General features: G+C 29.9%; 1 protein-coding gene and 1 long non-coding RNA gene across 5 annotated transcripts in view; one reads left to right on the top strand and one right to left on the bottom strand.

Annotated features, from left to right (window-relative positions):
- The window catches only part of LOC107165420 (uncharacterized), a 229630-nt gene that overhangs the window by 123583 nt on the left and 88367 nt on the right, over window positions 1-17680 (top strand). The gene's annotated exons all lie outside the window — the stretch shown is intronic.
- LOC107165419 (uncharacterized) lies at window positions 7089-10614 on the bottom strand. 4 transcript variants are annotated; one of them, XM_015513633.2, is made up of 2 exons: window positions 10456-10614; window positions 7089-7544 (listed from the first exon to the last, which is right to left on the bottom strand). In XM_015513633.2, exon 2 carries the CDS (start codon window positions 7530-7532, stop codon window positions 7230-7232), a length of 303 nt encoding a protein of 100 aa, XP_015369119.2. In that variant the 5' UTR covers window positions 7533-7544; window positions 10456-10614; the 3' UTR covers window positions 7089-7229. The 4 variants fall into 4 exon arrangements, with proteins under 4 accessions (XP_015369119.2, XP_015369115.2, XP_015369117.2 ...); XM_015513629.2 differs by having other exon boundaries at window positions 10460-10614; XM_015513631.2 differs by lacking the exon at window positions 10456-10614 and adding an exon at window positions 7781-8036.

Below are 17680 nucleotides of genomic sequence, written 5' to 3'. Positions count from 1 at the left end.
GAGGAGAAATTAGGGGTTATATTGCCTCCCCCATCGTCTTTTTTTTCGACCTACAGAAAACAACATTAGTTGAGAGTATAGCGTTTTTAGAGTCATTACTTAATACTTTTTGTTAATCATTTGAAAAAAGTTATTACTATTATGGCAATAAATATTCTCTATACAGATACTTGCAGAGTACATACTATAAAATATTAACATAATATATTCTAATTATCCTTACTTTGCTATAGTTTGTATACAATTATTTGTATTCAAAGATCATGTATATAGGGTATCAACTATCAATATAATACAATCATGTGTTATCTTTATCACTATTATCAATCATCAACTGTAGTCCAACCGCCAAAATACTTAATGAAATTATGAAAATAAAAACAACTGTTATCCAAAATTACAAACTAAATGAAATTCAGTGATATAGGTTAATGATGTTATGTTAGTAGAATAACTTGGTATGAGAGTGTGTTATAATTGTAATAGTTTTAATTTAAAAAAAATTGATATACTTAATGTATGTTATTTTAAATATATACACAATTATTAACTAAAAATGATTTGGGAGAGCTTGGAACATAAACATTTGAGGTTTTTGGTATTATACTATGACAATGCATTAAATTATATTATTACTCATAAAGTCATAGCATCACATTGAACATTTCTAGGCACGCCACTGAACTCATATAGTATTATATTATAGAAAGAATACTTGGGTAGGTAATACTACATCATAGTAACGTTCGTGTTCGTTACATCCGAGGGCGCCCACACGAGGGAGGCAAAAGGGTCATTGCCCCATATCCTGGACATTTAACTGAATATACTTAAATATCGATACCATACTATAATTAACATTATAAGGCTGCAGTTTAACTAACGATTCAGAGGTTTTGTCATCTCTGAAATCAGAAATCGATAATATAATGTACATAGAGTACTGAGCAAATAAAAGTAGGTAACTATATAAGTTATATAGAGTATACCATATATATATATTATGTTTTTGCGGACACGCTGTATATATGTATAGAGCGGTCTCGAAAAACTCTAATAAGTGATTCGTACAAACGACTATTGGGCGGCTCGTGTGGAAATCAGAGATCTATTGAAAACCCCGACCGGATTCGCTCTGCGGGTGCGAGGGACAGATTACTGCTGCAGTATATACAATTATCGCTACTTCCAAACATTTTTTTTTTTTAAACTTTTCATCGCATGACGAGATTTTTTACGATTACAATAATGATTATAATATATATAATAATAATAATAATCAGTCGTTCATTGTGCGCGCGCACCGCGCGTTGATTACATTATTATCAGTACTTTGGAAATGCATGCAGAAAGAATGGGCGTGGGGAATATACCGAGAAATCGCTGTCGGGCAAACGCGTCTCTCATTTTTACTTTGGTAAGTTTTTTTTCGCTGAAGTTTCGTGGTCTCTCCGCCCACCATTACGTATTTTATACATTCATGTATATGTTATGATCACGGCTAGGTTTTCGTTTATGAATGTATATTATAATGATATTATAATGATATTATATCCGACACATTTTTTCTTCAGTATTTTTCTCTTCTATACAACAAAATACTTTATAATTTCGATTGGCCAAATCGTCTACACGGCTCACCGACGAATGATCATACAAAATTATTATTATCAAAACTAAGGGTCATCATTCGGCATTCGTTTTTCATAGGCATGCGCTCGTACACATTTTGGGATCGGAACAGGAATTTTTTTAGAGAAAAAACAGCTAAATCGAGAGGTGTACGATTGGTACGATCTGTCGATCTATGTTTACGGTGCTTAATCATGCGACAAAAATTATATGTATCGTGTGAGGTCAATTGCATACTTACAACTGTGATACAAGTAATTTACCTCATAATAATATAGGGTGACTCGTCCATGATATTGGTTATGAGATAAATTTAATTCGGATTTAATTCGTTGCGTAATTTTCTCTATTGACGGGCGCGTATATATTATACAAAATCGTTTACCCATAATGTGCACTTGTTGGTATATTTTACGCACTTGTTATATAGTTCGATCGGATGTGGCAATAAATTTCACGAAAATCGTTACGTTAAGCAGCCGCGCGCAATCGTCTCGTATCTGGTCCCGACGCGCGCGTTATATTACACTACCTATATATATTATAATAATAACATAATTTAATATTCTAATATATGCAGTGAGGGCCCGTGTGCAGAGGACACTTCGACTTCGGGATGTATGGTTCGACAGCGTGATGGTTTCGGCGGGGGTGAGGGAACCATCACACTATTGTTGTATATGTCCGTAAGATATTATGACGCGCGCTCGTGCAATATAACAACAGCGATATTATATTAAAATAGCAAATTAAACGTATATATAATATATATATTATTATATTATTTATGCTCACCTGTTGAACGTCGGCCAACAGGACGAAACATTGATACGTGATAGCATCTGCTGATAACCGCGTATAGGACGTGGCATATATGCGCCAAATATAAAATAATATACAAACATGTATACATATATAGGTATATACGCGTATGGCATTCGAATTTGTGTCTCTACACTATATATCACTTATTATAATATATAGGTACATGGCTGCTACCTATCTTCACACACACACACACACACACACACACTGGGCGCATACCCATATACCTATATAATAGCCTGATGTGGTGTACAGTGTATACACGTCGCGGTGCTACGCTTCCATCATGTGCGTTCGCGTACGTGCCCGGTCCGGTGCAGTTCTGTCATTGCGGTCACGTAAATATTATAGTATTGTTATAGGTATGGGTTAGGTACCTACCTATATGAATATATATAGTACGCGTTTATGTACGCTGCAGCAGACGCACAAACGGCCGGCAACTACCGGTCCCGCCGAATCGTACTTACGAGGACGGAATACTAAAAGCTCATATTATATTATATATAGAGTTAGGTACCCACCTCATATACCTACACAGAGTCAGGAGCGAAACGCGATGATGGGTGGGTTATTATCCTACACGATATTATATACTGCTGTATAGCTTATATACGTAATAAAATAATATGATAATGATATAATTATATAGGCACATGTCATATGATTATTATTATTATTATTTTTGTGTTATATTGTATACTTACGTTTTGTCTGGTCGGTCGTATTTCACTTTCCAAGCAACCGGTTCGATGTTCGTCTCGCGTACGTCCGTCTGCGATGCGCACGTCCCCTCGGATCACCTGCGCGTGGGTTTAGTATAATATAATATTGTTATTATTATCATATTATTATATATGCGAGTACGTGCAAGACAGAATATTCTTTTCCGCGTCTATTGTGACAAAAAATATAGTACCTACCAAACAGAAAAAAAAAATGTTTTAACGCGTGTTACATATTATTATATTATGTTAAATTATTATGATATATCATCGTCGTTGTGACGACTGATGCACGTTGTACCTACCTATTTGTATATGATATTGTTCAGGTTATTTGTCCACTTCGTCAGCCCTGCCCGCAACAATCGCTTCGCCTTGACGAGTAGTCGACGCGAAAAAGATTTTTATTTGCATCATAAGCATTAGGTAATATAGTGCAGAATTACTATTTGTGTTTTTGTAGTAAAAGGTGAAATAATTATATTGCATATACTTAACAAACATTTCAATACGCTGATATGATAAACTTATACATCGATAGAACTCGCGCTGAGCTCACATTTTTTAATTTTTCAGGAATTTGAAATTTTATGAAGATTTTGTAATAAAAAAAAATATACTGATGAACTGTGTGTGCCCTTAATCATCATTTGAATAGCTTTGGGCCAGAAAATTGATTAATAAAATATAAATCTGCGTTTTTTAAGGACGAAGGATTATTAACTTTATTACTGAAAATCGGGTTGAGAATTTTTGATTTTTGCGAGAAAAAAATGAAAACTTTATCGCGTGTGCGGTACCTTATATGCGATTATAGTTATGTTTAAGTTTAAGGATTAGTAAACGAACATTCATAGTGGTGAAACATTTATTGCGTTTTCATATTATTATATATAAATGTATTATGTATAACGTATACCTAATACATTACATGATATAATGATAAACGTAATAAAACAATAAAATATACTCAACTGAATAATGATTAAAATTATTAATTACACGTTTATTTATATATTTTTTAAATTAATGTACTTAGGTGAAGAGAAAAATTGCTTTCAGTTATATATATATATATATATGTGTATAGTAATATTGTGAACTGTAGGTACTTAACTCACGCATTGATAACCGCAGATCAATGTGTGCCAATTACCTATTATCAATATGTATCATTATTATAGGTAATGTTATATATATAGATGTTGATGTATCAACATCACGTTTTACGATTACAACAGAAATATTATAATTGTATGAACATTATTGAGACGAATACCTATTTAAAGTTATAATACACATTACAGACATATGATAATGATAATATGCTATATATATATGTAGTATGTACATAATAATATACCTACATATAACACATAGCAAATAATAATAATATTATTATTTTCATATATTTTATATTTTATTGATACTATTTAATATGGTTAAACTATATTATACATTTTACGTTTGTCATTCATCAAAAATGCTCCATCAATAAAAAATAATATAATAATATTAAAAATACTTATAGAAAAATAATTCGATTTATTATTTTAATTTTAATAGTAACACAATATTATCGGTTTATCACCATTGGAGAAGTGTAAAAAACATTTGAAACCGCAAAACTATACCGCGCAAATTACTAGAGTTAATATAACAATCGTGAGTTATAGACATTTATCATCCAATAGTTTAGTATTCTCATGTCAAGAATTCAAAAATATGTATAGTAACTGATATTTATAGAGCGTACCCTGTTTTTATGAACACACGATAATATACCGAACTTTTCAGTATAGGATAAATCGACCAAGGAAAAAAAATATTATTGTAATTAAATTCAAATTTTACGATACCATAATATACTTGTACAGTAATTTTACAAGTATATTATATAGATACCTACCGTCTCTGGCAAGTTTGGCTACGTAGTTGTATGCAGCCAAAATTATGTTATCGGTATAGGTAGGAATATAATAATAATATGTTATCGTACGCGCTGATGGCGCCGGGAAACGGAACGTCTCGGTTGTCATTGCGCTATCACACAAACATGAAATATTATTTATCGTCTTTCTTGATACACTTCGTGCCACCGCCAACAATCTAGCCATGCGACCAACCTGCACAACTGGTGAAAATTATTGTATTAAACGTAAAATATGAAATATATCTCGAGTAAGCAAACATCATATTATTATAATATTTCGGCTACAACCATACATCGGACAACCAGCCAACAATTTATTATAGCAGCAATCTATCATCGGTTATAAGTTCGTAGTCTGTTGCGAATTGTACGTCGTCAACCTCGACAACAGCTGCAGATAAACATTCAAGCAAGCAAACAAACAACAAGCACCTTACTTTATAATAATAATAATATACAATGAAATTTCCTATTCTATTGTGAAAAATAGCGACCAATTCCAAAATAATTCAAAAACATACCTATAGCGCTATAGCTATTATAATGCGTTTTTGTGGCTGTACGTTCGGTTATAGGCTTTATTGTATGATAAAGCGCGATAATAATGGTTTATTAATATTATTATTATTATTATAATCAACTATTTGAATAAAAAAATCTAACTTCACACATATATATATATATATACTTTTCTTCTTTTTTAATAATATTTATCAAGAGTTATGTGCAGTTGCCGTCTTTGGTAGGAACATTGTATTTTAGGACTAAGCCTAACACTTCAATCTCCCTCTTTCGCACGGCCGCTCCTTAAATTACAATATAATTGTATAGTCTGCAGTATTACGCATATTATTATTATAATACCTATGCAGGCCATACTTGAATTGTATACAATGCGATGGTACGCATGCCTCCCAGCTCATTTAAAATTTTGCGAATTTATCCATGTAAATTAAATAGCAAGAATTTGTAAGACCACTGCCGTAATTTGAACATCATCGGTTTATACAGAAAATTAAATTCATGTTTTTCCCGGCACTCAAATTCCTACTTCTTCTACAGTCAAATATCTAGGACTTATACTTGATCGCAGACTTACCTGGGCTCCTCACCTTAGATCTAAAAGAAAAAATTTAAACCTACGGCTGCGCCTGTTAAAAACTTTTTGCAATAACAACAAATACACACACATTAAAACTAAACTCCTAATTTACAAATCTCTAATTAAGCCCATCTGGACATACGGCATACAACTCTGGGGTTATGCAAAAATTTCAAATATCAACAAAATACAAACCTTACAAAACATAGCGTTAAGGAAACTACTTAATGCTCCTCCTTATGTCTCCAACCTTTCTATTCAGCAAGATCTCAGGATGAACTCCGTCAAAGATGAAGCAAAACTCTACTATAAGCGGTTTCACAGTAGGTTACTGAATGATCCTAACCCTCTTATAAAAAATCTAGCAGTCCCTTCGATTCCGGGCAACCCCTTCAGACGTCTCAAACGTAATTGGTGTCGTGACCTGCTAATAAATGCTTGATTCCTAGATCAAATTCCCCCTACTAAACTTAACAAAATAGGTAGTGTCATCATTGGGTGGCTTCTTCCGTCATATTATTCATGTTTTTTTTATTACTCTTATCTAATTTGCTTATTATTATATGAATAGATTGTAAATATCTTGTAAAAAAAAAAAAAAAAAAAAAAAATGTTTTTCCCGAGTCCGCGTCATTCAACCAATAGAAAATCAAATTTTCCGTTTAATATAAGCCAATTCTAGACAAATTTCGAGGGAAATGGTCGTAAAAAATGGTGTGAATTCCCAAAATTCGAAATGGGTAGGGTTAGCGGAGAAAATATGCATTAGTTACGTCCCAATGGGGGTCGTTGTGGATTTAAGATAATAATATATATAATAAATTATATTGTCAGAAAACTGGAATTTGTAAATTTAAAAAAACTCGTCAGATTATTCGTTGAACCTTATATTCAGGTAGAAACTTATTATATTACTATGTAATTATTTTTTCTCGATGTTAATACATCGTAGTACAATATTATACCCATCATACATGTTATGTTATTATGTCTACGAGTCACCATCAAAAACTCATTGGTTGTCGGATCGGGTCTGCAGTTTGCAGTCGGACGACGGTTGTGCGTCCGTCTGCTGCACGTAGTAACAGCTCGTCGACTTGGTCAGAGATGCTCTCGGCAGGTCGTCGTCGTCTCCGCCGACGGGCAATATGGACACATCTTCTGTTTTTCCGACCAGCTGACGCCTCTCACGCCGGTTTTCGACGTTATTTGCTGCAGCCCTATGCCCGAGTATCGGCATGCTGACGGTCGTCTTCAGAGGTTGTTTGCGGTCCGACGAGTTCGTCAATTCGTCGGCCAAATCGCGTCTGTCCATTGAGACGATAGACTATAATAATTATGACGTATGATATATTAAATTATGATTATATTAAGTTACGGTTGTAAGCAGCGACGACAGTTATTAACTACTTATCTGGTATATAGTTACGACTAATATAGGTATTATACCAAACAACGGTGTCAACACTTACAACTCGCCTTCTCGGCTATTGCCTATCAGTAGCCGCGATGTGATTAATGATATTATGTAAAATATTATTTTATCGACAGGTAGGTACTTACGTATTATATTATTTACAGATTGTACGAAATAAAAGCGTTTCCGGAAATGACGACTACGACTATATCGCGACTGATTGATTGCCAAGCTGCAGTCGATCGATCGATGAGCTTTGCTCGTAATTATACAATATTTATAATAAAGTTCGATTTAGGTGTAATGTAATACCGTTTATGATGTTGTTATTTTAAACAGTTTGCAATTCATATATAATATAAGTTGTTATTTTATCCGTTGCCTCGTTGCGGCGTGTGATCTTTGATTGTTGTGCAAACAAACGACGACAGTCGATTGCTGCAAGCTTACCGCAACATATTGTATAATATGTACCTACCTAATATTATTATATTGGTTAATTAATTAATTAATTAAATTATTATCAGCTGAGCGCGACCACGGAGACGATAAGAAGTTGAAAGCAGGAAGAGTTTAACGGAAAACGGTCAAAGGGGAAGGTAAAAGGGAAATAACTCGTAACATATTGCAGTGCTGTAGGTAGCTACACGCCTACACTACTCTACCCAACACCACTGTCTAAACTTTCAAAGATGATAAAAAAAATGGGTTAATTGAATGATAAATTTAATGTATTCAGATCATCATGGTACCTATATCGAAATAAAAATATTCCGCTTCAGTTCATACTGAGTTAAAAATATAGGTTATCATAAAAAAATCTACCGCTATGCAAATTCAGACAAAAAATATTATTAAAGTAAGTACTTAAAATAATAAGAAAACGAAAATTCTTTGAACCACCCAAATGTGACTGGAATGTTATTTCATTCAATTTGAAATGCCGACGTGGTATAAATAATATTATAATATATTGACTGTTATATAGAAAGTATACCAATGCTTATTAAAATTTATAAAATTATCGTAAAATATTACATAGGTTTACAAATATAATTGATAAATAAGTTTTCAATTATCGACCATGATATTATAATATGATAGTGAACAAAATTTTGGAAAATTTCAAGAAAAACATGCTTTTTAACAGAGTCCCCGAAAATATAGAAAAATCATTATAGAATATTAAAATAATACATTTTCGGAAAAAAAAATCAAATTTTTGTGAAAATAATAACATCTTATTTAAGACTTAAGTACGCTTAAAATAATTCTAAGTTTAAAAAATCATGATTAAAAAAAGATAAGGGAACTTTTTTTTTGAATTAAAACAATTTTCAACACTTAATAAATAAAATAATAATAATTGTTGACATCATGTATAATTATGGCTTAATTAAAGCTGCACCTAACTTTAAATACCTAATTGTTTTAGCTAATAAGTGTTATATTGAATATTTGAATATATTCTGAACACTGACCTCTCACGATTGTTTTCAATTGCTATACCTATAACTATACAAATAGTTGAGACCAATATAAACAATTGCAAAAGAAAGCGTGTCCGGTGTCTAGGAAAAATAATCTAAGTAAGCTAAAGTAATTATTTTTATTATTTTGATAACCTTTAAATGTACCTACGTTCTATAATACGTACCTAATATATCATGTTTGATAAAAAAATAAAAAAAATGTTAATCATATTCATATCATAGAAGTAAAATTCACTCGCCTGATATTCCACGTAACATAATATATTATAATATATGTGTTTACTATTTCAAGCGATGTATGTAATAATATTATGTTATTAATTTATACAATTTAAGACCTATTGACTCAATTTTCGACCATAATCATTATAATTAAAACAAAACTGCTGTAGGTAGTTTATATAATATAAATGGGTGTAAAATGCATAATAATATATACATACCGATACAGCCCATACGGTTCCGTGTAGGATGTTTGTATAAATTTGAATATTACATTTCGGCTATTTTTGGATTTTCGTTAATCCACAATTTCGTAACAACCACGGTTTGGGTGTATCGCACGAGGTTATATTATCTAAAGCCTAAAGGAGTAATATACCTACGAAAATGGTTTTTATTGTTTTGTTGTCTTGTAAAACGATATTATCTGGCGATACACAATAGTAATTATAACATTCTTACAAACATAAAAATTTTGTAGTTAGATTTTCATATAATATTATATTCTTAAAAAACAAAAAATATAACAAATAATTATAATTTGAATATTGACGGCATCATAATAGATATAATAGTTTTAACGACCACTATAAATCACATAAATAGATTTATGAAATCTCGGAATTTTCAGTATCTATTTTACAACGAAAATTAATACCTAATATTTTATACCCTATATTACTGATGGATATTTCACGAGAGCAATTACACAATATAATTTTATAATATACTAATATAGTATACTAAAAACTAATTAACTATAAAATGTATTAACAGATATTTGACAAAAAATTATTATTATCATGGAATTTATAGTAGGTATACCTAGTAGCCAGTATAGCTATATTCCAAATAACGTTTAATTGTAAAAGCAATATTAAAATATTACGTAAATATTATATTATAGTTTTTTTTAAAGTAGAAAAATAAAAAATATACAATCTGTATAACAAAAATACAATAAGTAATTTGGATAACAATTTTTATCAATCTGGACGGCTTGAGGGAAGGAAGAGTCCATTGACACTACTTCCAATATGAACTTAATTTAAATTTAATTTAATTGCATAAAATAATTATAAATATTATAGTTATAGTATATTTACCTACACGTACTCTGGAACACATTTTTGCAAGCCCGGCTACGGGCTAGGTATTAATTTGTATTCTCGTAACACGCCACTAAAATAGTATTATATCATCGATATTTTGGAATTTATAGCTTAAAGATTAAATGATGCCATGATGCACTCCGAGGCATTTAATTGAAGGTAAACACTGAATTTTGATGGATTTTATTGATCAAGTATAGAGAAATAAAGATACTTTGTTCGATTCACGAGAGTTGCCAACACCCTATGAGGCTTCATACCATTACGGTGGTATTATACCATAAATCTTATACCACGTATAAAATTATGTTTGGTACCTATAAGGTCTATATATAATGTATTATACCGTAACCGTATTTTTGTAATTTGTATTTTGTGCGGTTATTCACAGTGGTATTCTATCGGAACGACCGCTAGTTGAACATGTTGGTAGCACTGTAAATTTCGTTTATTTATGTCTTGTCGTTCTACTCGTTCTAGATCAATTAGTTGTTGATCATATTATTTTAATTACTAAATTAGCATAAAAAACCCCGTCTTTTAAAAAAAAATTTTTTGAAATTCGTTAGGGGCATGGTAAAGTGCATTTTAGCCAAGATTTTTTTCAAAGACGTAATGGTTTCATAAAAAGTAAGTAAGTACTTAGAACTATTATATTATTATAACAATATGTAAAATCTCTACTTTGGAACCTACATTAATATGACAAACAAAAGTCGTTGACTAACACTGTATAGATTACATAGTGTATGCGAATCATTGTTTATACATAATATTTTATATACACATATATTAAAAATGCAAAAATATATATATACAGGGTGTACCGCAAGGATTTACCCATTGCGATATCTTACGAAATAATGGAGATATCAAAATTCTGGTTTTATAATAAGATTCATAAGGATATGAACTAAAATTACTTCATTTTTAAATTTATTTTAATGTTTTTGTAAAAAATTTGAGAAATATATTTTTTTATTTAATTATTTCCAAAAAAATTTTATTTTCATTAATTTCCTGATTTTTATTATTTTTTCTAGTTTTGAAGAAATAAAATATGATTATAAATTTATAACTATTAGGAACACGGAAAATATTCAGCCTTCTGTATGGGAATGCGCGCGGCGCGGCGGGTCACATGTTTGATAACATTACCGTGTTAAATAATACGCAATTTTTCTCGAAACTAAAAAAAATATTTAAAATCGGGAAATAAAAATTTTGAAACTTCAATATTTTCAGAAAAATAAACTCAACAAAATGGCTATCTTGAATATTTTTTTTTTTGAAATAATAAAATAAAAAAAGATATTTTTTAAATTTTTTACCAAAACATTAAAATAAATTAAAATATGAAATAATTGTAGTTCTTATCCCTGTGAGTCTTATTACAAAACCAGAATTTCGATATCACCATTATTTCGGGAGATATCGCAATGGGTAAATCCTCACGGGACACCCTGTATAGCACCTGAATTATATTATTATTTTATCTTACTGGTAATGTATACCAATGTATATATTGATAGATTGTAGGTAGATACAATCATAATAATATTATTATTATTATTATTGTACATGTGCGTGGAGAGATGATGTGCGTTTAAGCAAACCTTGCTGCTCCGGCAGCGTTGTATTTTTAAAATGAATTATTCAACGGAATAAAAGTGTGTGGCCGATAATATTATACATTTATATAGGTAGTGTATACACCACCGCCAAAGTTGTATTAAATTATATATATATATATAATAATAGTAATATAATAGTAATAATATAATAGTATATATAATAGTATTATATATATATAATAGTTCCTCACAACTCTCGACAGTTTATAGGTACCTATTACATATATAGCAGTGTAGAACAAAAGGCGTGGCTAGCGGAAAAGCAATACTTTTTCTTTAATCTCGACGACGGGCAAAGGGGTTGAAATATATTTCAAGTTCCGACAGACAGCGACAAAATAACGCAGAATACGCATTTGAGCAATATAATATATTATTTTATCATGGATGTGATATGTATATGATTTGGCGTCGACAGATCTTGTCTTTATTTTTTTTTTCATACAATAAGGTGGCTCATCCGGTGTGTACTAGTTGCGGTCATAATCAAAAATTACGTACTAGTTGCGGTCATCCCTCAAAAAGGTTGCATACTAGTTGCGGTCACCCATCAAAAAGGTTACATACAAGTTGCGGTCACTTAAAAAATAATAATAACTAAGTATACTAAATAATATAATATAATATAGTTTATATAATAATTAAATATGAAATTAATATTTCATTTATTTATTTAATTTAGAAAAATGTATCAATCAACATTTTCCTTCCAATTTATATCGAAAATATAACATACTTAGGACTGTCTACACACTATTATTTATTGTGTAGGTATAGTTAAAAATGTTGATACTTATGTTTAAATTATTCGAATATTCGAAACTATGATCGGAGTATACAATTTAATCTATTTTATTTATAAACGCTGTGTACATTAAATCGAAAAATATGTTTATCGTATAATACAAATTTCGCCTAGAATTAGAGTATAATAAAGCTATGACCGCAATTAAGATAGTACCTAAATTGGCGTGACCGCAACTGTTATATCTGTTTATCTCAAAAATCGTCATTGTTCACCCCTATTTCTCAATTAATTAATGAATTTATTCATATTTAACTTGTGCTACTTATTATTACTTAATTATTAATTACCATATTTTCCAATTCCTATGATTTTTTTGAATTAGGTACCTAGTATTATAAGGAGTGTCCTAGCTGTGCCTATACATAATACTTCTGTTTTTAAAATAAGAACTCACCCATCCTCTTTACGGTGTAAACTATTTTTTTGGATAATTTTAACGAGTGATATTTTAGCAGTGTTAAAATGTTAATATTTAAGAATGATTTTACAAAGATGTAAAATATATTAATATCGTATCTAGCTATTGGAAAATTCTTATAAATTACCTATAAATAATTTTAAAGTTGATATAGTCTCAATACCTTTCAAACCCATTATTATAAATTCAAACTCGTGGTATAGCCTATTTGTATATAGGTAGGTATAAAAAATACAAATGTTAAAAACTTAAAAACTATACTCGTTTGAATTTTGATTTTGACGTGTCAAAATTACAGAAAAAGGTTCCCATAAATAATGTACTGTACAAAAAGTAGGCTGTTATTTGAAAAATAGAATTTTGTATCTTCGCTGTACTCTCTTTAATGTAGAAAATTTTAAAAAATCTCGTGAATATGAAAAAATACGCTTTATGAATATACTTAAAAATTCTTTAAAATTGGATTTTTTATAACTGTGAATTTTTGTAACGTGCGTGCGATGTGTAAAACAGGGTGAGGTACACGCTTCAAGTGGGGAAGAATGTAATATGAAAGAAATATGATATAATGTTCGTCGATTCGCAAACGACATTATTTATTATTATTCAAATTTCGCGAGCTCAAAGACGAGTATCGTCAAATGGACCGGTAGTGCACATAAAATATAGTTTATATTATATGTGTCAGTCAGATATCATCCCGAGCGAGACTTAAGAAGGTGAAGTATACTGTATTATATTGTTATTATAGCAAAGTGTGAAATGTGCCGGAAATTTTAGGACATTTTCGACGGCCGATTGAACCGGAGACGGGATAATGTCGTTATCATCGTCATTATTATTATTACTATTATTACATCAAAATACGTGTGTATATATTTATAATATTATTGCAAGATAACTGCACCCGAACGAGCCCCGCGAGTTTTTGTGTCGTGATATTATAATAGCGTCATAGTCACGTTAACCGTCCGAAACGATCCGATCATGCGGTCCGTTGGAACCGGCCAATTTTTAAAACAAAAACGAATTCATTAACAATGTTTTTTTTTTATCCTTCAGCGCTTGTAAAACGATTATTTAAACTATAAAATTACAGTATACTGTAGCCAGCAAATCGTTACGCGTTCGATCCATTTGTCTCCGTCGACGAGCGTTCAGAAAATATTATTATTATTATAATTGCATAATAATATATTTCAAGCTATAAATGTATTTTAAGTTGTTGAGTTTGTATGACGTATTCGAATTGTAAGTAAAGTGCGAATAATTTTATACGATATTTATGTTATATGTTAAACCATTTTTGTCTTATCAAAACTTTAAAAACACTCACCAAACGGTTTTTTTGAATATTTATATATTATTGATATTACGAAAAAAATGTGTTCTGCTCAAGTAACATATTATATTAATTGTAGGTATAAAATATATAAACAGGTTAGCATTGTGGTTTAGCATTGAAAATAGGAAATAGATAGTTTTGGACAGCCTGCGCCCTGCATTGGATTAAAATATACCTACATATTTTTTTAATCTAATAAAAAAAAACTTATTTACAATCTGTACTTAAGTTTAAGTATACCTAGGTATTTTACTATTAGGTTTGTATAAGTTATGGACAAATATTGATTTGCATAATAATATAGTTGAAAGAGTAGCTACATTAGAATCACGTAGGTACCTAATGCAAGAATTTATTTTTTTTATCTCATTAGCACATTTTTTTTTCAAAACCATAATAATATGCGTTCAAAGAATTATAACGTAAAGTAACGTGTTTCTACAATCGACAAACAAATTATCATTTCACGTAGAAATAATATTTTTCTATCGTATATTCTAATATCAATATATTATGTCTGTAAATTATCTCTATTTGTGGTTCCACTATTTTGTTTAGGGACCGGATGTGGCGGTTACACATGATTTTTTTGCCAGAATCCAATCTATTAGCCATAAATAATATTATTCAACTTATTATTCCTACAAAATAACGAACGATTTAACCTTTCGACTTCCAATCTTTTTGTGTCTTATGAACAAGACTGATATATTTTAGGTCATTTTCATACTTTCGAGGGATCCGAGTGGGAAATCATAATTCGATTTTTCATGCGTATTCACCACGCATTATATTATTTCATAAGTATATACTATATAATATATAGCGAATTTTATTTCTATGGTGCGCACATTAATATTATTATAAGTGAGACTTTGCATAAGTATAGTTGGTGTTTAAAGGTTATACAGGATGAATCAATTACAACGATAATATCCTTATTTTTTCCTTAAATAATAAAATCGTTATAATTTTAATTTGGGAAATTTTTAAATACTCAAAGACAGGTATTTTAAAATTCTTGAGATTTTTTGAACTGCTTAAATAATATTCTCTGTCGATTCAGACTTCTGATTTTCAAATGAGAACCTCCCTCTCCTTTTTTTACTGTGATATATCAGATAATTTTTCTAATACTTTTACAAACAGAATTAAAATCCTTGTGATTAGTTTTTGAGTTACTTAAATTTTGTATTCTAAGTATAAAAAACCAGTTCATGGAATTTAATATGGAAGATTATGGGAAATATACCTGTAAAAAGTATTTTAGTGATTCATAGCAATAATGTGTAAAATTGTCCAAGTATATTATAGTATATCATACATAGAATAAACATTTTAATAGCTGGGAAAATATTCATTCAATTTTGAATTGCATAGGTAAATATAAATAATAAGTAAATCAGAATTTTAAAAAAAAAAAAATCCCACTTATTATTTAAATTGTTGTTTATTCATTCCAAGAATCAGAATTTTTTATTATTTCGCTATTAAGCAAAAAAATGGGAGCGAGCATGCTCGGTGAATCAACCTGTATATTATATACTGACGTATATAAAAAAACATTCTCGTAATATATTATTGGTAAATATTGTAATAGTACACCTACATAAAATCAAATACGTGAATATATATGTAGACATGTAAAGATATTTTGGTAAGCTTCCAATACGATATTATAGTTTGCATTACGATTGTGAAATTAAGAGGAATTTAAATATTTTAAAACAAAAAATTTTCACGGAACGCGTGCGTAATAAAATCAATTTATGTTCCTCGTCAATTTCTACCTTTCATAAATAATTAATTTTCATAATTGTTTTTTCTTTGCCAATTTCGATATTCACGATCTGTTCACGAAAGAGAATTGAATGCGTTTATTTTATTTTTTATGTTTGTGGTGTAAAATACTATATGTATATAGTAGTACTCGTATTTCACAAATTGTATATTAAACAATGATTCTACATAACGATACCACCAACTCGTAGAGGTATTTTTTTATTCTTTTCAAGTTTGGATTTAACGATTATTTAAATAGAAAATTAAAGAACCTAATCGTTTTTATAGTGCTCAAACTTATAAACCAGTGGTACTCAATCATTTTAGATTAAAGACCTCCCAATTTATATTTATTTAATTGAGGCAACCTTTTACTAATACATTACATTACATGCGCAGTACAAATTATACAATATGTATGTGTGTATTAATAAAATGCTTTTAATTGTGTGAAATCATCACAGAAATCCACCACCGTCATCGGCCACTTTTCATTCATCCGATCACAATCATTGTTTCAAAACATGTAAAGATACATTTTGAAATTCCGTTGCGGTTATATTATAGTCGATCTTAGGTTAGGTTACGATTGTATCCATGTCCTAAGAAATCTTCGTGTTTGAGTAACGAGTTGAAAATATTTGAGAATCACTTTTTTAGATATTTTATTATATTAAAAATAAGTATTACATAAATTCGCAGTATCCTGTTCAAAGGTACAATAGATGCATCAGTTTTCTCGGAGTTAAGCATTAAGATCTCTGCTGTAGTTATTTTTGCAGAATAGAATAATATTATACTTTGTCTCTAAGTTGTAACAAATATTTAAATAGTCATCAATTTATATTGATTAGAAGCTCAAATAAGTATTGTAAGCTGCAATCTTATCGATCGTCCAAAACTCCTTGCAAAGATTAATATCACATTCCTAAATTCCTTATAATATCCACCGATGTTTACCGATCATTCGCTTTTTTATTTATCTCATAATATTATACGTTTTACCGTAGACTGCAGTGCGTGTTAACAAACTCTAATGAGTATGAATCGCTTTTTTCTTCTAAAACATAACATTTAAGATTTAACTAACCCTAATAGATCTATGTATTATTAGTTATTACATATGTCATCTCAGTGACGAATGGCTATCAAATTATATCATTAGAATGTATATTAAGTTTAACGAGTTCTCGTACAGCTGCTATTTATTATTTATTTATTGCTAAATGCTA

The sequence above is a fragment of the Diuraphis noxia genome, unplaced genomic scaffold (assembly GCF_037042655.1).
Source record: "Diuraphis noxia isolate RWA-SAM2 unplaced genomic scaffold, SU_Dnox_SAM2 contig0005, whole genome shotgun sequence".
Lineage (NCBI taxonomy): Eukaryota > Metazoa > Arthropoda > Insecta > Hemiptera > Aphididae > Diuraphis > Diuraphis noxia.
This window is presented reverse-complemented; position numbering and strand designations above follow the sequence as displayed.